The sequence below is a fragment of the Scyliorhinus torazame genome, chromosome 18 (genome assembly GCF_047496885.1).
Source record: "Scyliorhinus torazame isolate Kashiwa2021f chromosome 18, sScyTor2.1, whole genome shotgun sequence".
Classification (NCBI taxonomy): domain Eukaryota; kingdom Metazoa; phylum Chordata; class Chondrichthyes; order Carcharhiniformes; family Scyliorhinidae; genus Scyliorhinus; species Scyliorhinus torazame.
In genome coordinates this window covers 22669251-22695716 of record NC_092724.1, presented here as the reverse complement: position 1 = coordinate 22695716, position 26466 = coordinate 22669251, and the positions used below count along the sequence as shown (strand labels likewise).

Here is a 26466-nt window from a genome sequence, read left to right as displayed (position 1 = left end):
TAAAGCCTTCTTCGGTGCGTGCTCCCAGGTTTGGTTTCTTTGTGCAGAAGTAGGTACAGTGCAGCCAACACGGTTGACAGGTCTGGCAAAAACATTCCGTAATAGTTTACCAAGCCCAAAAATGACCTGAGCTCTGATACCTTCCTGGGCTCCGGAGCTTCCTAAATAGCTCGAATTTTCCCCTCCGCAGGAGGTAAGCCTTGTATAGTGATTCTGTGAGCTCCTCTTCAGATACAGTCCCGTCTCTGAAAACCTTTTTTCACACTTGATCAAGATTGTGGAGGTGCTCCTGCTCAAGTCCTCTCTGCAATTAAGATGTCATCAAAGTAGACTGCCAGCTGAGTAATCCCCTGCAACAGGTTGTCCATCGTCATTTGAAAGATCGCCAGACTGGAGGTCACGCTAAAAAACAAACGATTGTACTTGAACAACACTATTTATGAGTGTTGGTGACGTACTGCTTGGAATCTTCCTCTAACAAGAGTTGTTGAAATGCCTGACTCATGTCCAGTTTTGAAAACATCTTGCCTCCCGCAGAGTTGGAAGCAAATCTTCCCCTCCTGGTTAATGAATAATCATCTAACTTGGAAAGCTGGTTAATGGGGAGCTTGTAGTGGCCACGCATACGCACCGTACCATAATTTTTTAAGGACAGGAATGATTGGGGCTATCCGACAAGAGAACTGAATAAAGCTCAATGACCCCAAGCCTTTGCAGCAGCTCCAGCTCCACCTTCCTTCTCATAGCATAGGGCAGTGTTTTTCAAATTGTTTTGTCCGGGGCCAATTTTCTGCCAACCGGCCGACCTTCGTGACCCACCGGCCGACCTTTGCAACCCACCATTTTCACTTACCTTTAATGTGACAGGTGAGGCTGCTTGGTCCTCACGATCTCACTTGCTTTGTTATTCAACGATACCCATCTGATAATGACTTCCGCTGATGATTTAAGATCTCACTGCAACCGTTGAAAAAAAAGTTTGTCCTTGAACTCACCATTTTTAGACTTCAAATATCTTTTGAGGTTTTGTGGGTTTTAAACATTCATTTGCCAGTGTTTCCCTGCATATAACACACATGAACTTTGAATCCTGATTTGCAGTGAAACAATTATTAACCCACACCTCAAGTAATCACCTTTATGCTGCTGTGTTCCTGTTTTCAGCTTCTTCTTCGTGGGTTGTTCACCAGAGCCCCAGGTGTTCTCACCAGCTGCAAAATGGAGGAATCTCTCGTGCCCAGAACACGTGATGTCAGCGTAAGAGGTGCGTGACCTGCTCTTTGCTGCCGCATCCGGTGGGAGGACTCGGTCATTTTCTGAGAAAAAAAAACTGACCCTGGACAGCGCACTGGCATCACGAGGCTGAATACCCCACTGGGCTCCAGGCCCGTGCACTGCTTCATCCAGCATGCATGCGCGGGATGGCCGGCAATCTGAAGAGTCCATCACTGCCGGCCTTTTAAAGGTCAGTCGCGGCAGCCGGGCGCTCCTCCCGCGATCGGGAACGCTGCGACTGAGCACTGCGACCCTCCCAAAACTGTCCGCGATTCTGAGTTTGAAAACCCCTGGCATAGGGCTTGAAAAAGCGGATGAGTAGCCGGAGGATCTACCTACAACTTTGCAGTAGTGCCACGCCCGGATACCTCTTAACAACATCCTTGGTCACCCTAGTGTGCTCGATCTCATCCCACTTCAATGGAATTCTGCTGAGTCAGTCCTGCCCTAGAAAACCCGGCTCCCTCTCTTTGACCACAAGGAGGCGTGCCCATGCCTCTGAACTATTATACACAATATGGACTTCCCAGCTCAAAGGTATAGACTCTCCGGCGTACGTCCCAAGAATAACCTCGGCTGGAATAAGGGCTGGCGCTCGGTTAGAGTCCCATGTAGACTCGTAGGTCTCTTCACTAATTACAGACGCATGGGCTCCTGTGTCCACCTCAACTTTGATTTGCTCAGCATAAACCACCACAGTAGTAAAAAAAAAAAAAAAATAGGCTCTGCTCGTGCCTCATTCACATTAAACATGCCATGGGCTTCCTCCTCTGCATGCTCTCCGCCGTCTAAATGATGCGTAGCTGATTGAAGCTTCTTCGAATTTAAATGTTCTTACTCCGCCTTCGGCATGCTCTTCGCACCCCTGCATTTCTTTGCGAAATGCCCCTTCTTATTGCATCTGTGACAAACAGCATCCATACATTTGCAATGAATCGATACTGTGGCCCACCACATCGAAAACACTGGGTTAGTGTGTGAATACTGCAGTCATGCTTTTAAAAATTCCGGTTTGAAAGGCAGCCCTTTTTTTTTTGGTTACAGAGGTGCAATTAAAGCTTCATAAAAAGTTGGGTTAATGAATTTTATTTATGTAAAGAGGGCTTCCAGGGGAGTAGACAATTCGAGACGTCGTGGTTAGCTTAGTAAGCTGCTGTAGTTAATGGGAGGAGCCAGGGGCTGAAGCTGTCAGGGTGTTGAGGTTTCAGTTTTAGATTGGGATGTGGACAGACGAGCAGCTTCTCTGAAAACGTAGTTTTGATCTGTCTGTGAACAGGAGCAGTGAGTTAAAGATTTGTCTGTGAACCGGACTGGAGCACTTTCTCAAAGACTGGTAGGTTAAACAATAGTTTGAGACAAGCAAGAATTTGCAAGCTGGTTCCTGAAAGATAACTCTTTCTCAAAGCAGGCTATCCAAGACATCGCTTTTAAGCAAGTATTCCAGGGTCTGCTAGCCTAATTTAAAATGGATTTTGACCGGAGATGGGTGTTGATGGAGTAGAGATAAAGATAGCAGTTAGGAGTTATTGTTTCATTGTATTGTTGAGCATTGTTTAATAAGTAATTATAAGCTATGGTCTTTATGATGTTAAAATTAATTTAATGCAGTGTTGGTAATAAAGTTTGTTTTAATATACCAAATCCCTATTTGTGGGAATCATTCCTGGAGCGAAGTATCCTTTCCTCACAGTCTTACAAATGAAATAAAATATTTAGGTTTCTGTCCAGTATCTTAGCGATGGTTGGGGTTTGGACCGGGATGGTAAGAAAATTTTTCTTCATTTGATGCAGTGTCCCACCTGTGCGGCAACATTAGATTTCTGAATATTGTTGGCATTACTGGAAGCCCCATGCCCCGTGAAATTTCCAGAGCCTTCTTAACGTCAGTGTGGTTTCATCCAATAACCAATGCTGAATGCTATCCTCGTTAATGCCGCAGGCCTGTCCATCTCTTGAGCATTTCAACTACTCTGAAATCAGTGTTCTGAAAACTGGTGTAATTCTGCCACAATGTTAGTTACTGATTGGCCTGCTTTTCGAAAATGGTTATGAAATTTGAATCTTTGAAAAATCACAGAGGGCTTCGGGTTATGGTGATTCTCGAACAGAGCAACAAAATCTGAAAATACATCTCTCCTGGCTTCTGTGGTGTGGCCAGATCCCTCGTCAGCTTATAAGTCTTCTCCCCACACACACTCAGGAGAATCGTACACTGTTTTGCCCAACCTTCTATTCCATTTGCTAAAACAAAATGCTCCAACTTCTCCATTTATTCTGCCCAGTCCTTGCTTCTCTCATCGAATTCACTGACCGCTCCAAACATAGCCATGGTGCTGCCAACTTGAAATTCCGTTGAATAAACCCGCAATGAAAAACTAGCTACTCACTGAAAATGTAACCTTGTGTCACACTGAACATCAAAAAATCTTTTTTTTTTTCTTGTTTTCTCCTCGTCGCCAAAACGATGCGGTGACTTGAGACCACACAAGGAGCTAGTAGAATGCGTTGTTTAAAAGGAGGAACTTCTTTATAGAAATAAATAACGATGGCTAACAATAACAGTAATAACTAGGAAAACAGGAGCAGTAGTACATAAGAACATAAGAACTAGGAGCAGGAGTAGGCTATCTGGCCCCTCGGGCCTGCTCCACCATTCAATGAAATCATGGCTGATCTTTTGTGGACTCAGCTCCACTTTCCAGCCCGAACACCATAACCCTTAATCCCTTTATTCTTCAAAAAAACTATCTATCTTTATCTTAAAAACATTTAATAAAGGAGCCTCTACTGCTTCACTGGGCAAGGAATTCCATAGATTCACAACCCTTTGGGTGAAGAAGTTCCTCCTAAACTCAGTCCTAAATCTACTTCCCCTTATTTTGAGGCTATGCCCCCTAGTTCTGCTTTCACCCGCCAGTGGAAACAACCTGCCCGCATCTATTCTATCTATTCCCTTCATAATCTTGTATGTTTCTATAATATCCCCCCTCATCCTTCTAAATTCCAACGAGTACAGTCCCAGTCTACTCAACCTCTCCTCGTAATCCAACCCCTTCAGCTCTGGGATTAATTTAGTGAATCTCCTCTGCACACCCTCCAGTGCCAGTAAGTCCTTTCTCAAGTAAGGAGACCAAAACGGAACACAATACTCCAGGTGTGGCCTCACTAACACCTTATACAATTGCAGCAGAACCTCCCTAGTCTTAAACTCCATTCCTCTAGCAATGAAGGACAAAATTCCATTTGCCTTCTTAATCACCTGTTGCACCTGTAAACCAACTTTTTGCGACTCATGCACTAGCACACCCAGGTCTCTCTGCACAGCAGCATGTTTTAATATTTTATCATTTAAATAATAATCCCTTTTGCTGTTATTCCTACCAAAATGGATAACCACACATTTGTCAACATTGTGTTCCATCTGCCAGACCCTAGCCCTTTCACTTAGCCTATCTAAATCCCTCTGCAGACTTCCAGTATCCTCTGCACTTTATAGTAAAACATGTCTTGCTTACAGGTCGCCCTCTTGCAGACTGATAAAGCCTGCCAAAACCTGCACATGCTCAGAACCCTCAACAAACGTCAGTAAGACAATTACGTAGGAGAAAGGCTTATAAGAACACTCTGAAATTAAAATGATACTCTGTAACAGGTGCATTCACGGGTGATCTGGGAATGAGTGTGGAAGGGAGGTGGCGACGCGGAGCGAACACGACGGGTGGAGAGGGTAGTGGATCTGCAAGCTCCTCTTGTGTCTGCAAGGACCCCCCCACAAAAAAAAAAAATCTTAAATAATTAAACAGACCTCGGTGTCTCTGTCCCTGTCTCGCAGCACAGTCTTGCCAACAATCCTATCCAGAGCGGGTTTGAAATCATTCAGTAGCACTGAGTTCAGGGCCTACTTTTACATTTCAACTAGAACCATGTGGCAGAGAGAGCCCAATGGTTTTGGTTTATAGCCATTCTGTATGATTTTAAAAAAGTTTTAAAAATAAATTTAGAGTACCCAATTCATTTTTTCCAATTAAGGGGCAATTTAGCGTGGCCTAACCTGCACATCTTTGGGTTGTGGGGGCGAAACCCAAGCAAACACGGGGAGAATGTGCAAACTCCACACGGACAGTGACCCAGAGCCGGGATTCGAACCTGGGACCTCGGCGCCATAAGGCAACCGGGCTAACCCACTGTGCCACCGTGCTGCCCCATTCTGTATGATTTCAATACCCTTCCATCCATTCTGCCAGCTGACCAGGGTAGGGGGGGCTGGTTGTGGAAAGCAGGAACAAAGGGTTTAACATCGATCCAGGTATCCGTACCCAACCTGACACCCAGAGAGCTTACGGCAATGTTAATGGTGAAAGGAATGGGTTTGCTTCATCCATTCCAGCACAATTTACCTTCGGTTCCTGACTGGTTGCAGATATCCGGAAGCTTCCACCACAGCCTCTTCTGTTTGGAATTCCTTCAGGAAGAGAAGTAGAGAGTCAGCTACTGACCAGCTTTTCAAAGCTTCAGGATTCTCCTTCCTCCACCATTGGCGGCTGTGCCGGAGCCCCACGCTCCGGAATTCCCTCGGGAAATCCCACAGCCTCACTCCAAAAACCAACCTCATCTATCTTAATATCCCTTCCCATGCAGAATGTGTCCGATTTTTGTATTTTTTATTAATTAAAAGGTGTTATTTAAAATACGAGTTATCATAGTGTCACTTGAGAGTAGGTGTGGCCTCACCCTGAATCATTAATAGTTTGGGGGTAAAAAGGAAGGGTGGCGTTGAAGGAGGGAGGGGCTCAATCCATCCAACATTGGCTGACATCCCAAGCGGAGGAATGGCACTGGTCACTCACTCCGCACCCCCCACTCTCCCTCGCCCAGCAACCTCACAACCAGCATCCCAGTTTCTGGCATCTCACCAGACAGCTGTGGGCTGTGACTGGACATCACTGACAGCTCCTTCCAGTGGTACCAAGGCATGTAGGTTCCTCAGCGCTGTTGCCGCGGTTTCGGTATCATACTCGTAATCCATGGTGACCTCGGTGTAACTGGACTCGCATTTCCAGCGAGCAGCAACTTTCAAGGGGACAGCCGGACAGTCCAGAGTGGAAACCTACAGAAAAAAAACACAGCACAGCCATCGCGGTGAGGTGGCCAGACCCTCTTCTCAGAATTGCCACTGCTCTGCTCCATGCTGAAGACCCACACGCAAGCAACTTGGTCTTCCTCTCCTCCCTACCCCTCGATCCTCCCTTCATTCTCTTTCTCCCCCATTCACCTCCCTCCCCAATCTGGGGTTGGAAATCCGACACATTGTTGTGTCATGGGATTGAAACGTTTGTAGAATCTCTGCCGTTTTCTGTTATCGAGCAGTTATTTCTGGTGACTGAATGGAGCAAAGTGGCATTGGGGGCAAAGGGGGGGGGGGGGGGAAGGACCAGCAAAAGGCACAGTGAGGTGTGTGGGCAGAGAATATGCTGGCATGAGAATCTATGTGAAAAGCTGGTCTCTGTTAAGGGTGATCATGAAGCTGCCCGATTGAAAAGCCAGACCAGTTCACACTGCTGTCCTTTACTAAGGAAGCCTGGCACCCAAACTCAGTCTGGGTTTATATATGACTCCAGCCCCACATCAACGCGACTGATTCTTAAATCTCCTACTGTAGTCTAGCAAGTCCCTCAATTTTACCACAATTAGGAAAGAGCAGTAAATGGCAGCCTGGCCAATGACACAATCCCAAGAATGAAGAAAATTCAATCGATTTATTGGGAATAAACATTTTTTTTTTTTTTTTTTTAATTGTTTATGGGATGTGGGCTTCACTGGCTGGGCCAGCATTTATTGCCCATCCCTGAGGGCATTTAAGAGTCGACCACATTATGTGGATCTGGAGTCACCTGTAGGCCAGACCAGGTAAGGACGACAGATTTCCTTCCCTAAAGGACATTAATGAACCAGATGGGTTTTTACGATAACCGGCGATGGTTTCATGATCGCCTTTTGACTTTTATTTGCAGATTTTTATTGAATTCAAATTTCACCACCTGCCATGCCGGGGTTTGAACCCGGGTCCCCAAACTGTGACGCTGGGCCTCTGAATTACTAGTCCAGTGACAATACCACTCCGCCACTTCCTCCCCTGCTGTGCTACTTAGCTACATAGCAACCATAGGCACATTGGCCATTCGGCACCTCGAGTCTGTTCCATAATTCTATAGATTGTGGCTCAACTGCCCCTCAACACTTCCCTTCCCCAACAAAGCAATTATTCTACATGAAGAGATTTGCAATGTGGTAAGTGCTACATAAATCAAAGTCCATTGCAAGAGCATTTCCCTCATTTGTACCTGGTACTTGAGGAGACTGATGTTGAAATAGGAGGCGTTGGGGTTCTGCTTGGCTTGTTTCTGTAGCTGGGCTGTGAGATTGGGCATGTTCAACCAGAAATCTTTCACATCACAGTCACTCTGTGACGGATCACTGCGTAAGAGATACAAGAGTTAGATTACAGGCAAGCTGAAATGGAGAGCCACATCACAGCTCCAGCAGAAACATCCTGCCTGCTGGAAATAGGCAGCGGAATCTTTCACCCTTGAAGCTCTAGATCTTCAGTCCCTGAAGACTTCCTGATGCCCTTCCCACGCCTCACCCAGCCATACCTCACAGCAGATAGCAACTCCTTTCCTGGTGACAGGCTTTCCGCCCAGAGGTTGAAGCAATATGCACAACAAGATTGACAGGAGACCATTAAGCTCTTCAAGTGGTGGCACAGTGGTTAGCACTGCTGCCTCACAGCGCCACGGATCCGGATTCAATTCTGGCCTTGGGCGACAATGTATGGAGTTTGCATGTTCTCCCCATAGTCCAAAGGTGTGCAGGTTAAGTGGTTTGGCCATGCTAAAACTGCCCCTTAGTGTCCAAAAATGTGCAGGTTAAGTAGGGTTACTGGAATAGGACGGGGGAGTGGATCTAGGTAGGGTGCTCTTTCAGAGAGTCAGTGCCGACTCGATGGGCCGAATGGCCTCCTTCTGCACTGTAGGGATTCTATTCTCTGGAGTCGGTTCCACTATTTAATTCGGTCAGCCCTGGTCTGCTGCTCAATCCAATTCTCCTGCCTTTGCTCCACATCCCCCAATTAAAATAAATCTCAGTCTCAAAGGCTCTATTTGACCTCCAGCTTTTCCAGAAGACATCTAGATTTCCAACCCTGTGTGAAGAAGCGGTTCCTGACATCACACCTGGACAACTTGGCACCAATTTTAAGAATCTGTCCCCTTGTTCACGACTCCCCTCCCCCTCAAGGAAATAATATCTCACTATTGACCCTATTAACTCCTTTATCATGGGGCAGCACGGTGGCGCAATGGTTAGCCCTGCTGCCTCATGGCGCTGAGGACCCGGGTTCGATTCCGGCACCTGGGTCACTGTCCGTGTGGAGTTTGCACATTCTCCCCAAAGATGTGCAGGGTAGGAAGATTGGCCGTGCTAAAGGATCGAATCTGGGACCTCAGCACTGTGAGGCTGCAGTGCTACCCACTGTGCCACCCTGCTACCCTCCCTTTCATAATTTTAAAGATGCAATTGGTCACTCCCCAGCCTTCTCTTTTTATACAGAAGAGACCTCAGCTTGCTTAATCTTTCCCAATAGTTCTACTGTTATCCTTGTAAATCATTTTTCCACTTTTGCCAGTCCCTCCAGATCCTTTTAAAAAAAATAATATGGAGCCCAGAACGACACCAAACTCTCATTTTGTATCTATCCACTTTGTATCTAACCACCACCTTTTAGGAATTTGTGTGCCTCCATAGCCAGATTTTCACCAAAGTTGCTAGCCTCTCACCATTAGGGGAACTCTCTTTGTGACTCATGGGCCTTCCCTTTGTCTGACACAAGCAAGTGTTCCATTTTGTTCTTTCATTAAAGGCTATCCAGAATCGAGCCCTTGACCTGTCGCCTCAATCCAGGCATCGCGATTCTCACCTGTACAGCAATTGAGAGTTGGGCAGAAACTGCGCAATCCGGTTGGCATTCAAAAGCCTGAAGCTGATGACGGCGGGGGACGGATTCCCACTGAAGATCCGAACTATTCCCGTTGGGAAGGACATGGTGAGATCTCCCGTCAACTTCACAATGACACTGCGAAAGGAAGAGAGTTTCACCAATCCCACCAGAGAACACACACATGCAGGAACCGTGGTACGTGATTCCAGAGACTGGGAATTCAAGAGGTTGCACCGTCTGAAGTTACCAACATCGCCCGTCTCAGCCCTGTTCCAGCTCAGCCGCTGCTGAAATCCTCATCCAGACCTCGAGTCATCTCCAGACTTGACTATTCCAATGCCCTCCTGGCCCCCACCCACCTCGTGATATCTCCAAACTTCAGCTCATCCAAAACTCTACTGTCCCTAACCTAATTCACACCGGCACTCCACATGCATCGATTTTAACATTCTCATCCCGGTTATCAAATCCTCCCCTGGCCTCGTGTCTGTTAAGTACAGCCTTCTCCAGTCCTATAGCCCACTGCCCTCCTTGGAATTCTGGCCTCTTGGGCATTGCCATCGCTCCACCATTGGCCGCCGTGCCTCCAGTTGCCTGGGGCTACAAGCTCTGGAATTTCCTCCCTCAACTTCTTGGCCTCTCTTTCCTCCTTTGACCATGATTTTGGTCGTCGGTCCCAGTATCTGCTGAGGTGGCTCACAGTCAATGACCTCTTGTGAAGCACCTTGGAATGTTTTATGCGTCAAAGGTGCTTTATTTATTCCTGTCGCTTTTATAGTTTCCCATTGAATGGTGGCCACCAGATCATGTATTCTGAACAATTTAAGATGACGCAAATATACTTCCCAACATGAAACTGTGCCCCTCTCTACATCTTTACTGGATATGGTTATGTGTTGATGCCCTATCATAAAGCCAAGCTTCCCCTGCAGGGGGAAAGAAAATAAAACTGCATTTCTATACAATCCTACATGACCTCAGAACATCCCAATTCTCCCAAATGTAGGCACTGTTGCAATGTTGGAAACAAAGCAGCTAATTTGTGCACAGCAAGATCCCGCAAGCAATGTGATAACAACCAGGTTATCTGCTTTAGGTGTTGGTTGAGAAATAAATAATGGCCATGATACTGGAGAGAATACCCCTGCTCTTCTTCAAAATAGCCCTGGGGGACTATTTTATTTTTTTCCCCCAGAGATGACAGACAGAGCCTCAGTTTAATGCCTCAGCTGAATGGCGAGGCCTCTGACCGTGCAGCACACCCTCAGCACTGGCACTAGGAGTGTCAGAGTAGGTTATGGGACTAGAGTCCCTGGAGTGAAACTCAGACCCACAATCTTCTGCCTCAGAGGGAGGAAAGGGGGAGCACTCCACACCGAGTCACCATTGACGCTTACATTTGTCTTCCTTTAATTAAAAATAAAGTCTGAAAAGTGTTTTAAATTTTACATTAATCAAGTTACGTGTGTGCACCCAGACAGAGTTGACTGTCTTGGGTGCACAGATCCCTCCCCAACCTCCCTACTTGGTGCCAGATCCAAAAGATGTGTCTGGTCCTTAGGTCGAGTTAGAAAAACATGTTTGTTAATCTTCGTGTGGACTTTTAACAGGAGGATGGAAGCATCATCTTTTGTCAGAAGTACTGGTGCAAGTCCAGGCTCAGTATAACAAGTCCCTCCTGACAGTTCTTGAAGCTTTCTGTATTGATACCCACACTTACTTTGCAAAGTCTCCACCCCTGAAGTATGCATCGATGCATTCTGTGAACGCAGCTGCAATGGGCAAAGCATCATGGTTCCCTCCAGTCACAGGGCTCGGTCCTCGGGAAATACCTGAGCATATAAAAAGTAATCAGTGTCATCACACTTCAGGAAGATTTCCTGAAGGAATCCAGGGATAACATCAAAACTACTAACAATGCAATATCAAATCATCAAACCAACTGCAATGTAACCACAAACGGTGACATTTCCATTTTATCAATCTAGTTAGCACGCCTCAAACCCCACTTAATTCAGTCTGGTGGGTATTTCAAGAGTTCTGTTGGATGCGGAGTGCTCAAGGCACCTTGTACTCATCTTACCCAATGATGTCTGAACAGCTGCGGCTCAGTTCTCAATACAGCGAGACACATAGTTCTCAACGTGATTAACAATATACTCGTGAGGGTTCTGGAACCTCCTGACTGGAGGTCAGAGATGACAGATCAAGCCTTCGATCATTGGGTCATCAACTACCTCCATCTAATAGATCAATACAAGTACTAAAAGGAAGACTTGTATTTCAAAAGCATCTCTGATGACCTCAATGTCCCAAACGCTTTCAGATAAACAAGTAATTTACTGCTGTGATGTAGGAAATGTACAGAAAATATGCTCATAGCAAGTTCCCTCTAACAACAATATTATATTGACCAGATAACCTATTTTAGATGTTGGGCAAGAAAGATATATTGGCCAGGACATCAGAGCTTGCCTGCTCATCGAACAGTGGCCATGAAAACTTGAGAGGGCAGACAGGACCTCGATTTAATGCTTCTTCCAAAAGAAAAGGGCATCTTCGACAATGCAGCACGCCCACAGTACAGCATAGAACATAGAACAATACAGCGCAGTACAGGCCCTTCGGCCCACGATGTTGCACCAAAACAAAAGCCATCTAACCTACACTATACCATTATCATCCATATGTTTATCCAATAAACTTTTAAATGCCCTCAATGTTGGCGAGTTCACTACTGTAGCAGGTAGGGCATTCCACGGCCTCACTACTCTTTGCGTAAAGAACCTACCTCTGACCTCTGTCCTATATCTATTACCCCTCAGTTTAAGGCTATGTCCCCTCGTGCTAGCCATTTCCATCCGCGGGAGAAGGCTCTCACTGTCCACCCTATCTAACCCTCTGATCATTTTGTATGCCTCTATTAAGTCTCCTCTTAACCTTCTTCTCTCCAACGAAAACAACCTCAAGTCCATCAGCCTTTCCTCATAAGATTTTCCCTCCATACCAGGCAACATCCTGGTAAATCTCCTCTGCACCCGCTCCAAAGCCTCCACGTCCTTCCTATAATGCGGTGACCAGAACTGTACGCAATACTCCAAATGCGGCCGTACCAGAGTTCTGTACAGCTGCAACATGACCTCCTGACTCCGGAACTCAATCCCTCTACCAATAAAGGCCAACACTCCATAGGCCTTCTTCACCACCCTATCAACCTGGGTGGCAACTTTCAGGGATCTATGTACATGGACACCTAGATCCCTCTGCTCATCCACACTTTCAAGAACTTTACCATTAGCCAAATATTCCACATTCCTGTTATTCCTTCCAAAGTGAATCACCTCACACTTCTCTACATTAAACTCCATTTGCCACCTCTCAGCCCAGCACTGCAGCTTATCTATATCCCTCTGTAACCTGCTACTTCCTTCCACACTATCGACAACACCACCGACTTTAGTATCGTCTGCAAATTTACTCACCCACCCTTCTGCGCCTTCCTCTAGGTCATTGATAAAAATGACAAACAGCAACGGCCCCAGAACAGATCCTTGTGGTACTCCACTTGTAACTGAACTCCATTCTGAACATTTCCCATCAACTACCACCCTCTGTCTTCTTTCAGCTAGCCAATTTCTGATCCATATCTCTAAATCACTCTCAATCCCCAGCCTCCGTATTTTCTGCAATAGCCTACCGTGGGGAACCTTATCAAACGCAAATGGCATTGGGAGTCTAATCCTGGATTATGGCCTCAAGTGGGAAGTGAACCCTCTGGTTCAGGAGATTGCTACCCGCCCACCCCCGAGCCATGATTGAAACATGGCAACACCACAGACTGTCCCTAACACGATCAAGAGTAACTGACTACATACATGCACTCGAGGCTGGAGTAGCAGCTCGATTTCGGCAGGGACGCGTTGTGGCTGCTTCATCAACTTGACTCTGGGTGGCAGCCGTGGGAGGACTTGGAGATGGCACAGTCAATGGACTGACAGACCTGGACTGAAGGGAACGATGAATTCATTAGTTTATAAAAAATATCCACAGATCTTTACAGCTGATCACAAGGTGAACTGCCTAACCAAATACTGAGATTTGCGAAAATTTGCCATAGAAAGGTCTTCAATAAAAGGGGATCTTTTATTTCCAGAACGCATTCAGGTCTTCAGGATATCCCAAAGGGCTTTTGAAGTGCAGACAGTATTTCAACATGGAATTTTAAGGAACCAATTTGTGTACAGCAAGCTCCCATAACAGTAACAAGATAAGTGCCTATATTTTAAGAGAAGCTGGTTGAGGGATAGATATTAACCCCAGAACACAGAGCTCGCTGCTGTTCATCAAATAGTAGCCAAGGGATCATTTACATCCACCCGATAAGGCAGATGGGATCCCATTTTAATGTCTTCCACCAAGAATGGCACCTCTAACAGTGCAGCATTCCCCTCAGTACTGCACTGACTGTGTCAGTCTGAATTATGGGCTCCAGTCTCTGAATTATGACATGAACCCATGACCTTGTGCCACAGAGATAAAAGAGTCAAGCTGGCATGCGCAAGCAATGAATTAATTTTCATGGGAAATGAGGCACAGGATGAATAATCAAGTTTTGCTGAGATTCAGCAAAAAGTAGTCTCTTGCTGTCTCTACCTCCAAGCAGCTGAACAGCTCAGTGCATTTAGAAGGGGTGCAATCGACAATCATAGACATTTCATTGTGATGGTGCCCGCAAACTCAGAATGGTTGTTGGCCAATCGTATAATTTGTTGCCTCTGTAGAAACAGGAATATCCCAAGACAAAGAGTCAGCACTGGGATCGTACACGGTAAAGATGGATATGAAGGAGATTTGACCATTGGGATTTTGCAGATAGGGATTTGAATCATTGGGTTCCTTATCTTTGATCAGCTGCTTACAGAGCGGAAATGAGTAAACAACGGAGTTCAGACGTACTGAGTCCATTCCGTCAAGCGGAATGTGGAAAAGTTTCCTCTTTGAATGGCGGCGAGGAGGAGCAACGAACGCTGTCTCTCTGACTGAGGTCTCAGCCTGAACACTGGGAATTCCTGTGGGCACAACCAGATACATCAAATCAACTGGAAACCTTGATGAAACAACACAATATACTGTTTAATGGGGACAGTGTAGAGGGAGCTTTACTCTGAATGTAACCCCGTGCTGTACCTGTCCTGGGAGTGTTTGATGGGGGCAGTGTAGAGGGAGCTTTACTCTGTATGTAACCCCATGCTGTACCTGTCCTGGGAGTGTTTGATGGGGGCAGTGTAGAGGTAGTTTACTCTGTATCTAACCCCGTGCTGTACCTGTCCTGGGAGTGTTTGATGGGGACAGTGTAGAGGGAGCTTTACTCTGTATCTAACCCCATGCTGTACCTGTCCTGGGAGTGTTTGATGGGGGCAGTGTAGAGGTAGTTTACTCTGTATCTAACCCCGTGCTGTACCTGTCCTGGGAGTGTTTGATGGGGACAGTGCAGAGGGAGCTTTACTCTGTATCTAACCCCGTGCTGTACCTGTCCTGGGAGTGTTTGATGGGGACAGTGTGGAGGGAGCTTTACTCTGTATCTAACCCCGTGCTGTACCTGTCCTGGGAGTGTTTGATGGGGACAGTGCAGAGGGAGCTTTACTCTGTATCTAACCCCGTGTTGTACCTGTCCTGGGAGTGTTTAATGGGGACAGTGTAGGGGGAGCTTTATTCTGTATCTAACCCCGTGCTGTACCTGTCCTGGGAGTGTTTAATGGGGACAGTGTAGGGGGAGCTTTACTCTGTATCTAACCCCGTGCTGTACCTGTCCTGGGAGTGTTTGATGGGGACAGTGTGGAGGGAGCTTTACTCTGTATCTAACCCCGTGCTGTACCTGTCCTGGGAGTGTTTAATGGGGACAGTGTAGGGGGAGCTTTACTCTGTATCTAACCCCGTGCTGTACCTGTCCTGGGAGTGTTCGATGAGGACAGTGTAGAGGGAGCTTTACTCTATACCTAACCCCATGCTGTACCTGTCCTGGGAGTGTTTGAAGGGAACAGTGTGGAGGGAGCTTTACTCTGTATCTAACCCCGTGCTGTACCTGTCCTGGGAGTGTTTAATGGGGACAGTGTAGAGGGAGCTTTACTCTGTATCTAACCCCGTGCTGTACCTGTCCTGGGAGTATTCGATGAGGACAGTGTAGAGGGAGCTTTACTCTATACCTAACCCCATGCTGTACCTGTCCTGGGAGTGTTTGTAGGGAACAGTGTGGAGGGAGCTTTACTCTGTATATAACCCCGTGCTGTACCTGTCCTGGGAGTGTTTGATGGGGACAGTGTAGAGGGAGCGTTACTCTGTATCTAACCCCGTGCTGTACCTGTCCTGGGAGTGTTTGATGGGGACAGTGTGGAGGGAGCTTTACTCTGTATCTAACCCCGTGCTGTACCTGTCCTGGGAGTGTTTGATGGGAACAGTGTGGAGGGAGCTTTACTCTGTATCTAACCCCGTGCTGTACCTGTCCTGGGAGTGTTTAATGGGGACAGTGTAGAGGGAGCTTTACTCTGTATCTAACCGCGTGCTGTACCTGTCCTGGGAGTGTTTGATGGGGACAGTGTAGAGAGAGCGTTACTCTGTATCTAACCCCGTGCTGTACCTGTCCTGGGAGTGTTTGATGAGGCACTGGTTGCCCAAAATCAAAAGCAGTCCGCTCTGACTAACAACTTTGTTGAGTGAACTCTCCCCACCTTAGATCAGGTTACAGACAAAAACAGAGACTCACAAAATGTATTTTTGGAAAGGACATCGGCCATTTCTACCCAATTTGGATCCAATCCCACAGCGAGGTGGGCACCACTTCACTGCCCCCTTAGTCATGCAACAAGCTCCTCAGTGTTAAACCTGATCCATTGGGATTGCACCCAACAGGATTGAAAGGGCTTTGCCCCATTGGGTTAAGCCAGGAAGAGAGTTTGTCACCACCTTCTCTGTGCAGAGAGAGATAGGCAACAAACACCAGATTTGCCTATGATGCCCACATCCTGGAAGTGATTGGTGGTTCAAATTCATCCAAATTTTAGGAAAAACCAAAGTGAGGGAAACAGTGTCTCACCCATTACTTCATAAAAGAGGCATTTCAGAGGAAACAGGTTTCCACTCCCTTCATATCTCTCCACTGTAGCACTAAACTAAACAGACTAGATGGCCAGAGGTTAGATGAATAATCTGGGGAGCTATTGGGACACAAAAATGGCCACAGACTTCCAGATGAACCAATGAGGGTCTTGCTCCTCATCAGTGGCCTCGCAATAGATTGCGAGATTGGCTGTGACCAGCCTGTAACCGTACAATATTTTCTGGAGATAAAGGGAGATTGCGGATGAATGTTTTTTGTTGTTGATCAAGGAAAATAAATGCGAGAAGCAAAATGCAAAACCTGTAACAGGTGTGACAGCAGCCAATGGATGGAGACTTGGGATGAGGTTAGCTTCTGTGCGTGGGTCCATAGGAGATAGCTCCCTGTTTGCAGGAGGAGGATTGTGGCCGTGGTCTGCATCGAGATGATCTGCAGAGAAGATTTCCTCATTTGAGTGGAGGCTAGAAACAGAGTGAAATGATGTTTCGTTGCAGGATGGGCAGAAGGTGTTGCTCAGTGGGAGCGAGACAGGAGGGGTAACAGTCTGAGGGGTCCAAGGCCTGGACTCAGGAGATGGCGAGGAACCGTCAGTGGTTGGGAGAGAAGGAGAATCAAGACCTGAATCTTCGACAATTTCCAGTCTGCTGGAGCCTGTCAGGGCACTCAAAGACATTGGATTCACATCGACTTGGTCACATGGGGCTGGAAAAAAGGAGGGAGGTCATTTAGTGAGAGCAATCCACTGGCATCATAAAATAGACGTTGAGGAAGCCCCCACCGCCTTCATCAACTTAAACATTCACTTCACCAATGCACAGCGGCAGCCTGGGGTACCATCTACAAAACGTACTGCAGCAAATCACCAAGGTTCCTTCAACATCCAAACCCATGACCTCAACCATCTGGAAGGACAAGGGAAGCAGACACATGGGAACACCACCACCTGCAGGTTCCCCTCCCAGCCACTCACCATTCTGATCTGCAAATATATCGGCCGTTCTTTCACTGTCGCTGGGTCAAAATCCTGGAACTCCCTCCCTAACAGCACTGCGGGTGTGCCTACACCTCATGGACTGGAGTGGTTCAAGGCCATGGCTCACCACCACCTTCTCAAGGGCAATTAGGGATGGGCAAGTGCCCAGATCCTGATTAAGAATTATTAAAATTATTTGTTAACTGCCCCATTCAGAGAGAATCGTCAACCCACCCCAGCACGGCAAGGTAACAGACATTGCTCCAAATCCCAATCCAGGTTTTAAGATCTTTGCAGTTCCTGGTGCTGAACCCAAAATAGAAACATCCTTTCTCTGGTGACATTAACATCTGGCCAGTCTCTACTGAGGAGAAGAACAAAATAGAACTTCGAACCAACTCATCCTGGCCAGATGTTGTGAGAATTGTTGGTCAAAATGAAAAATATTGGAGAGGGAGAATCAAATTGACGGAGTGTAAAGGAGAAAAGAATTCGGAATGATGAATATGTGGGTTCAATCTCATTATCTGCTCCATGTTAAATAGAAAAACATTGTAAAACCGGGACTGTCATTGCATTGAATAAATAAATCTTGTGGCAAGTATTTTGGATAATGCCACTGCTGAAATGTGCCCCAGTCCTAGATGATACCATACTGCTCATCTTGCATTGTAGAAAAAAGGCAGAATATCACAGAATTGTTCTGGGGCAGGAGCCCATTTGGCCCATCGTGTCTGCACTAGCTCTCCCAATGAGCGTTATGACTTAGTGTCATTCCCCCGTGCCCCTGCCCTGTGTCTGACAAAAAGATGCACGTTAATTAAGATTTTAAGAAAAACAAAAAGATTGAACGGTCTCTCACCTTCTGCACCATAAATTCTATGATTCTATGTCCATGTAGGTGCAGAGTTTGTGCATCTTCATGCACTTCCCTGGGTGATTATTGTATAGAATAGATTTGCAGGCTGATGAACAATTGGACAGTCACTAACGCATCTTGCAGGGCTATGACCATCTTCACCGCAGCCAGTAACAGGGTCAAGTCCGATATTGTAGAAGCATTACCTGGGCTACCACAGGTCGGCACAGGAGCACAGTGGTTAGCACTGTTGCTTCACAGCTCCAGGTTCCCAGCTTCGATTCCCGGCTTGGGTCACTGTCTGTGCGGAGTCTGCACGTTCTCCCCGTGTCTGCGTGGGTTTCCTCCGGGCGCTCCGGTTTCTTCCCACAGTCCAAAAACGTGCAGGTTAGGTGGATTGGCCATGCTAAATAGCCCTTAGTGTCCACAAAGGTTAGGTTGGGTTACAGGGATGGGGTAGAGGTGTGAGCTTAAGTGGGGTGCTCTTTCCAGGGGCCGGTGCAGACTCGATGGGCCGAATGGTCTCCTTCTGTACTGTAAATTCTATGTTATTCCAGGCCAGTCAATGGAGGTGTGGGTCGGAGGCGGAATTCCTAGCTAGAGCTCGGGTCTCCTCTTACAAGGGCTGCCTTGAATGGGGTTCGAAGCGGAGACCTGCTGATTCAGGAGGCACGGATGCTACTATGATAGTTTGTGTAAATTGTTTAACAATTCAATCAGTTTGTATTAAATCCGCAGGGAAAGAAAAAGCTGGACTCTAAGGCAGCTGGGATTTTATTTGTTACGTCTCTGCCAAATTTTGCTACTTCATGATAATCCATTCGATCTGCTAGCCATCAAATGAGATCTTGAAACCCACAACCCACAATGAGATCTTGAAACCCATAACTAACCACTGCGCACGGTGGAGAGTAGTTAGCACAGCTACCCTCCCATGGACCCGGGTTCAATTCCAGCCTTGGCTGACTGTCCTTGTGGAGTTTGCACGTTCTCCCAGTGTCTACGTGGGCTTCTTCCAGGTGCTCCGGTTTCCTCCCACAGTCCAACGACGTGCGGGTTAGGTGGATTGGTCATGCTAAATTGTGTCTTGGTATCCCAAGACGTGCGGGTCAAGTGGGGTTATGGGGGGTAGTGTTCTTTCGGAGGGTTGATGTAGACCCGATGGTCCCCTTCTGCACCGTAGAGATTCTATGCAACTTTCGGGATTCTATGAAACTTTGGGGATTCTATGGAACTTTTCACACAGTCCCAAAAATTCACAACAATGTTTCAACCTACACTGCAGAAACAGGTCATTCAATTCAGCTCCTCTGCGTGAGCGTTTAGGCTCCACTTGAGTCTCCTCCTACCCCCTCGTCATCTCACCCACTCAGCAAACCCTTTTATTCCTTTACCCCTCGTGTATTTGTCCAGCTTCCCCTTAAATGTATCGATGTTATTGGCCTCAAATCACTCCCTGTGGGAGAGAGTGTTCCACATTCTCACCACTCCCTGCATAAAGAGGGTTCTATTGGATTTATCAGTATTTATCTTCTATTTATGGCCCTAGTTTTGGTCTCTCCCATGATTTGTAACATCACAGAATCGTTATGGTGCGAGAGGTGACCATTCAGCCCATTATGTCAGCGCTAGCTCTCCAAACGAGCATCATGACTTAGTGCCATTCTCCTGCCTTTCCCCCGTACCCCTGCACACCGTTTCCCCTGCACACTATTTCTCCAAGTCAAAACAAACAAGATGAGGACAGAGAGTGCGCGCGAGATGGAGAACACGTTCAGTCAGAGAGCAAGCCCCATTACCTGTGGGTCCTGGCTTCTCAAACATGGAGTCCAGCGATGGCCCAAAGAGCGGATCCAGAAAGACAACTCCATTCTGGGAGACGGTGGTTCTGCTGGATAAAGATGGGGAAAAGGGGTAAAAACCACAGTGAAAAATCACAACTAACAAAGAGCAGAAAATTCAGGAACCCAGGAATAAATGACTGAAACCCTAGGGGTTAGAATTAGTGGAGAACCATTTTAAACGTGGGGGACAGAATCAGGTTACCAACTCCCCAGGACTGCTCTGGAGGCTCCAGGAATGAAAGATTAAATCATCAGGACATTGCTGAGAGCAAACCCAGGAGAAGGAATTTCGGGATGGGAAGGTGATTTACGAGTTTGTCTCCTGAAACCAAATCATAAACACAAGGTGCAAGAACAAAGTTCCAACCAGACATTCCCCTCACAAACTTGACACTCACTGAAAAGGAGTATTGGGTGACTACATACCTGTTGGGCTCCGAGCTTGGAGCGGTGAATCGGAATGGTGTTGCCTGAACATCTGGAGCAAACACAGAAACTCGAATTACCAAGTGTCCATTCAAGACACAGAACTGCAGTCAAGAATACTTGCCAACGTAAAATAATCTTAAAGTTTGGTGGGGATGCTTGTATAAAAGCCTCGACTCTGGAGAGATCTGAATAGGTCATTTGGCAGAACAGTGAGTGCATAACCAGTAGCAACCAGAGAAGACATGCACAGAGATAAATTTAAGACATGCATGTGCACCACTGTAATGTTCTTGTCAGATGTCCTGATTCATATTACAAGAACACTTGTAGCTAAAGCTATAAACAATTTATTAACATTAACCGTGGGTCAAATATATCCAAAACAACAGATGAATAACAGTATGAACATGCACAATCAACCTCTCTCTCAGCTCCCTAGTCAGTCTGAGGTCACCCGACTCAAACATTCACTTATATGCCAATGAGACCCCTAGTGGTCAGTCGGTGAATTACAACAAAACCTTGGTATCACTACAACCACCATCGTATAACATTGGAAAATTCACAAAGTCTCTCAGCATGGAAAGAGGCCATTCAGAACATCAAGCGTGTGTGGGCACTTTCAAAAGAGCTATACAAGAACATTGATAACATTTAGTTTGTTTCAAGTGAGGGTGTTTTTCATTATTCATTAAGTATTGTGGCAGGGTGCTGATGGAACCCAGTAAATAACAAAGAGGAGGAGCCGAGATTAGGTGTATAGAACAGTGCATTAGGAAATATGTTAACCTTCTTGGGCCAGTGCAGGTTGACCACAAATCTAGAGTTTAGTTTATTTTAGTTAGGGAAGGAACAACACGCACACACACACACACACTTCAGTAACTGCTAGACAAGATTATATCTAGGAAACTGCATGATCCAACTTGATAAGGGAACAGAATGAGGACCTAGTAACCAGTTTCACTTCTATAGTTAAAAGAGGTTTTGTGGAGTTGTTTAACATTTCAATGACGCAGGCTGGAGACGGTGTCTGTCAGGCTGGCTGATTCAACACATCCTGCATAGTTTCCAAGGTGTCACCTTACCTCGCGGGCGAATTCCCTCAGAGCTTCCTTCCACTGAAAGTGGAGCCAAGTGGATCGAGTGCCCTGCAGGGGAGACAGTCAGAGATAAAGACTATGTTGGGATCTGATATAAAACAGAGGCACTGAAAATTATTATTGCACAAAGACAGTTAACCCTTGCCTGACTCAGCCCTTTAATGCAGCTTCATGTTTGAACACAACAGTGGGACTCCTCTGTTATTCCTTTTCCCAGAAACTGCTGGGACTGACGCCATCCCTTGCTCCTGCAAATCTCATCCATCGTCCATCCCAAAACCCAGGCCTCATCCTTGTCCTCTCTTTTCCAACACAGATTGACACGCACGCACACACACACACACTGTAACCACAAGATCAAACAGAGTCATAAGAGCACAGATGGCCATTCAGCCAATCATGGCTGTGCCAGCTCTTTTAACGAGCGATACAATCAGTCCTATCCCTCGGCAAATACTCCCTTCATTACAGATATTAAAACTTTGTGGTTTGGATGGACTGACAAACACTTACTCGTGGAATTTCTTTTGGATGGAATCTGCAAAACAAAGAGGAGCATAGAGTGAATTCTGACAAAGAATGAGTCCATCTTGATTACTAGAACCTTCCTTGTTGCCGACTCCTGGGTTTTGGGATCCTCCCCAACAGCCCCCAGACCTCAGGAACTCCCGGTGAAGAATGATCCAATTTTCAGGAAAATTCCTAATTCACAAACGAGTGGAGCATCTCACTACATGGAACCTTGAGAATGGGTTTAATACCCGAGTGACCAGTGATGTCAGGTGTTGTAGCTGGGCTCATTCCACCCCCAACATGAACACAATATCTTACTTGAAGTAAAAACTAACGATTATTTTGTTTGCTAGTTTAACTGAGCATGCTTCAGAACTAGGTGCTCATGAGAAACCCCTACTCTCCCAGTCACCGCACCAACCTTCTGCTGCCCCGAGAAACCCATCCCCATGTCCTGACCGTGCCCCACACCCTGAGACCTCACCCTCAGCAACCACTGGCCATGATTGGCTGCTATACCTTCCCCATGGCAACCCACCCAAAAGGTCAGCGAGACACTTACAGTTGGATTAGAAGAGAGGACGATATTCCCAATCGATGCCCTCAGCTTCTCCACAGAATTCACTGGGTCATGGGCCCAGTCTTTGACCATCACCGGCTTGATCTCGATATGGAATTTTCGGGGCTCATCATCATCAAAGTCAGAATCGCTGGAGGAGCAGGGCTGAGTCTCCCTCTCATGTTCGGAAAAGTCAAGGAATTCCCACTGGGAACTGAGCGACAGGCTGGGCGGATTGGTCAATACACTGGGCATGCCGATCCCAACAACTGCCCTCCCACTCCCTGGTTCTCTCTTTCACTGTTAGATGCTCCCCCCGCTGTCAAAGTGAACCTTTCAATCCTCGCGCCCGCTCCCCCAAATAGCAAAGCCTCTGGTGACACCCAACATGGAGGATACAGACACAGCTGGCGGGTCTGAAGGTGAAGGGGCTCATAAGATCCAGTTTTAAAAAAAAAAAATTTTTTGAGCAGCCAATTATTTTATTTTTCCAATTTAGAGTGGCCAATCCACTAAACCGGCACATCTTTGGTTTGTGGGGGCGAAACCCACGCAGAGAAGGGGAGAATGTGCAAACTCCACACGGAAAGTGACCCAGGGCCGGGATTCGAACCCGGGTCCTCAGTGCTGTAGTCCCAGTGCTAACCACTGCGCCACATGCCGCCCCATAAGGTCCAGTTTTAACCTTTCCGCCGTGTACACACCGCCACTGGCCTGTATGAATTTTCACAGGGGGGGGCGGTGGAGGTGTTGGGTTTGCCAGCTCTTCTTTGGGCCTATTGAGGCCTTTTAAGTGATCAATTAATGACCACTCAAGGACATCATCCTGTACCAGCTTATACATGGTTGCCAGCCCTCCTGTCCATGAGGGACAGAAATCTGATCTCCAGCCTATTAACAGCCAATTAACCATGAAAAGACGGCAGGGCGTCCATTTTCCCCCTCGGTGGGCTCCCCACCAACATTTTACCCAAGGTTACCTGGGGACAATGGCGCTCCATAAAGTCACGCCCAGGGATCTTTCTGGAGTTGGAAGGGTTGATAGTGCAGCTTTGCAGTCATTGGCCCTGGTCCCACCACTCAGACGACTGGACTCTGCTCCATTGGAATGTCCATCCAGCCTTACCCCCTGGTTACCACAGAATCTGACTGGTCACCGAATAAAATCACGCTTGCCTGGGGTGTGCAAATGCTTAACTAGTGCTTTAAGCGGTACCTTAATTGGCAACACTCTTGCGTCTGAGCCGGAAGTTTGTAGGTTCAAGGCCCACTCGAGATATCCTAATCCATGCTGACGCTCCAGTGCAGTACTGACAGAGCACTGCACTGCCGGCAGTGCCATGCCTCAGATGGAACGTTAAATCGAGGCCCTGTCTGTCCTCACAGGATGTAAACGATCCTATGACTCCATTTCAAAGAAAGCAGGGGGATTCTCTCTAGTGTCCTGGAATCAATATCGATCCTTTAATTAACACCACTGGTCTCTGAAATCAGCCAGGGATCAGGGGCGGGAGGCCCGAGGACACCACACAACATCGGAGCGCAATGGGAGTGTTCACTTGGGAAGGACACACAGAGTCAAGGATATCATTCTGGACAATGTCAGGTCTGATGGTATAACCTTCTTCATCCACCTCTGGAGAATTCTGTAAAACAGAACACAACATCTGTAAACGCAGGACCAGTGCCCTCCTGCTCGACAACTGGTGTACACCAGGCCGCGCTCTGCACTGCTCCAGTATTAAGCCTAATGGAACATGTGAAGCCCACAAACTACAGTAGCCTTGCTAACGGACAACGAGCAGAAGTTGCAACCTCTTCCCTGGCACAATTAAACAATGATGTTAAAAGTTGCAGCAATAGCCAAGTGACTGAAGACAATGAAGGAACTCAGTAGTGGGAGGAGTTCCAGCAACAATTGACATGAACAAAGACTTTGGTAATCATAGCAGTCGAACATCATGAAACTCTCACTACTTAGACTCCAATATGAAGAGTAGTCACTTGGAAAACGCACCACAGCCAGCTGGCATCATCCAACCAAACTACAAATGATGGTGGGGAAAGGAAGGAGCTCACTATCCAGGGTTGCTGTTACACATCGGCATTTGTGAATGGCAACACATTTAACCACAACCCAAGAGATGGGAGCAAAACGAGGAAAGCGTCAAGTTGGGCTAATAGAGAGAGTGTGTCTATACTCACAATGGAGTCAGCATCAGGGGAGCCCCTGCAACAGCAGAAAATGGAACAAGAGTTAATGTATTAACATTCCAGAGAGAGAGCTGGCATCACAACTGCTCCCAACTCTCCTCCCATCTCCTCATTTTCCCACACCCACTCCACAACCCTCTGCTCTCCCCCTCCCCCCCCCACCCATCTCCTCGTGCTCCCCTCCACACTCCCAACTCCTCGTGCCCCCTCATCTCCTCATGCTCCCCTCCACACTCCCAACTCCTCGTGCCCCCTCATCTCCTCGTGCTCCCCTCCACACTCCCAACTCCTCGTGCCCCCTCATCTCCTCGTGCTCCCCTCCACACTACCAACTCCTCGTGCCTCCTCATCTCCTCGTGCTCCCTCCACACTCCCAACTCCTCGTGCCCCCTCATCTCCTCATGCCCCCTGCACACTCCCAACTCCTCGTGCTCCCCCATCTCTTCATGCCCCCCTGCACACTCCCCCATCTCCTCGTGCTCCCCCATCTCCTCGTGCCCCCTCTGCACACTCCCCCATCTCCTTGTGCCCCCCCATCTCCTCGTGCCCCCCTGCACGCTCCCCCATCTCCTCGTGCCCCCCTCCACACTCTCAACTCCCCGTGCCCCCTCATCTCCTCGTGCTCCCCTCCACACTCCCAACTCCTCGTGCCCCCTCATCTCCTCATGCCCCCCCTGCACACTCCCCCATCTCCTCGTGCCCCCTCTGCACACTCCCCCATCTCCTCGTGCCCCCCCTGCATGCTCCCTCATCTCCTCGTGCCCCCCTGCATGCTCCCCCATCTCCTCGTGCCCCCTGCACACTCCCCCATCTCCTCATGCCCCCTTGCATGCTCCCCCATCTCCTCGTGCCCCTCCCCCATCTCCTTGTGCTCCCCTCCACACTCCCCCAACTCCTCGTGCCCCCCATCTCCTCATGTCCCCTGCACGCTGCCCAATCTCCTCGTGCCCCCCCTGCACGCTCCCCCATCTCCTCGTGCCCCCCTGCATGCTCCCTCATCTCCTCGTGCCCCCACTGCATGCTCCCCCATCTCCTCGTGCCCCCCTGCGCACTCCCCATCTCCTCATGCCCCCTTGCATGCTCCCCCATCTCCTCATGTCCCCTGCACGCTGCCCCATCTCCTCGTGCCCCCCCTGCACGCTCCCCCATCTCCTCGTGCCCCCCCCTGCACGCTCCCCCATCTCCTCGTGCCCCCCCTGCACGCTCCCCCATCTCCTCGTGCCCCCCCTGCACGCTCCCCCATCTCCTCGTGCCCCCCCCTGCACGCTCCCCCATCTCGGGCCCCCCCTGCACGCTCCCCCATCTCCTCGTGCCCTCCCTGCACGCCCCCATCTCCTCATTACCCCCCTGCACGCCCCCCATCTCCTCGTGCTACCCCGCTCACATCCCCATCTCCTCGTGCTCCACCATCTCCTTAGGCCCCCGCCCTGCACACTCCCCCATCTCTTCGTGCTCCACCATCTCCTCGTGCTACCCCCGCATGCTCCCCATCTCCTCGTGCTACCCTGCACACACCCCCCCATCTCCTCGTGCCCCCCTGCACGCTCTCCCCATCTCATCGTGGTACGCCCGCACGCTCCCCCATCT

General features: G+C 48.0%; 1 protein-coding gene across 4 annotated transcripts in view; it reads right to left on the bottom strand.

The window, feature by feature from the left end:
• LOC140395034 (F-BAR domain only protein 2-like) overlaps positions 1-26466 on the bottom strand; it is a 90714-nt gene that overhangs the window by 8073 nt on the left and 56175 nt on the right. For 3 of the 4 annotated variants that reach the window (XM_072482368.1, XM_072482367.1, XM_072482364.1), the window contains 15 exons: positions 24871-24895; positions 24254-24311; positions 22669-22847; positions 22107-22131; positions 21579-21641; positions 20488-20539; positions 20017-20108; positions 16686-17087; positions 14228-14340; positions 13147-13276; positions 10992-11103; positions 9251-9406; positions 7617-7749; positions 6189-6382; positions 5673-5737 (listed from right to left, as the gene is read on the bottom strand). In XM_072482368.1, coding sequence (XP_072338469.1) covers positions 5673-5737; positions 6189-6382; positions 7617-7749; positions 9251-9406; positions 10992-11103; positions 13147-13276; positions 14228-14340; positions 16686-17087; positions 20017-20108; positions 20488-20539; positions 21579-21641; positions 22107-22131; positions 22669-22847; positions 24254-24311; positions 24871-24895 — 1799 coding nt within the window. The remainder of the gene's footprint in view (positions 1-5672; positions 5738-6188; positions 6383-7616; positions 7750-9250; positions 9407-10991; positions 11104-13146; positions 13277-14227; positions 14341-16685; positions 17088-20016; positions 20109-20487; positions 20540-21578; positions 21642-22106; positions 22132-22668; positions 22848-24253; positions 24312-24870; positions 24896-26466) is intronic. The other variant, XM_072482366.1, reaches the window with a different exon arrangement.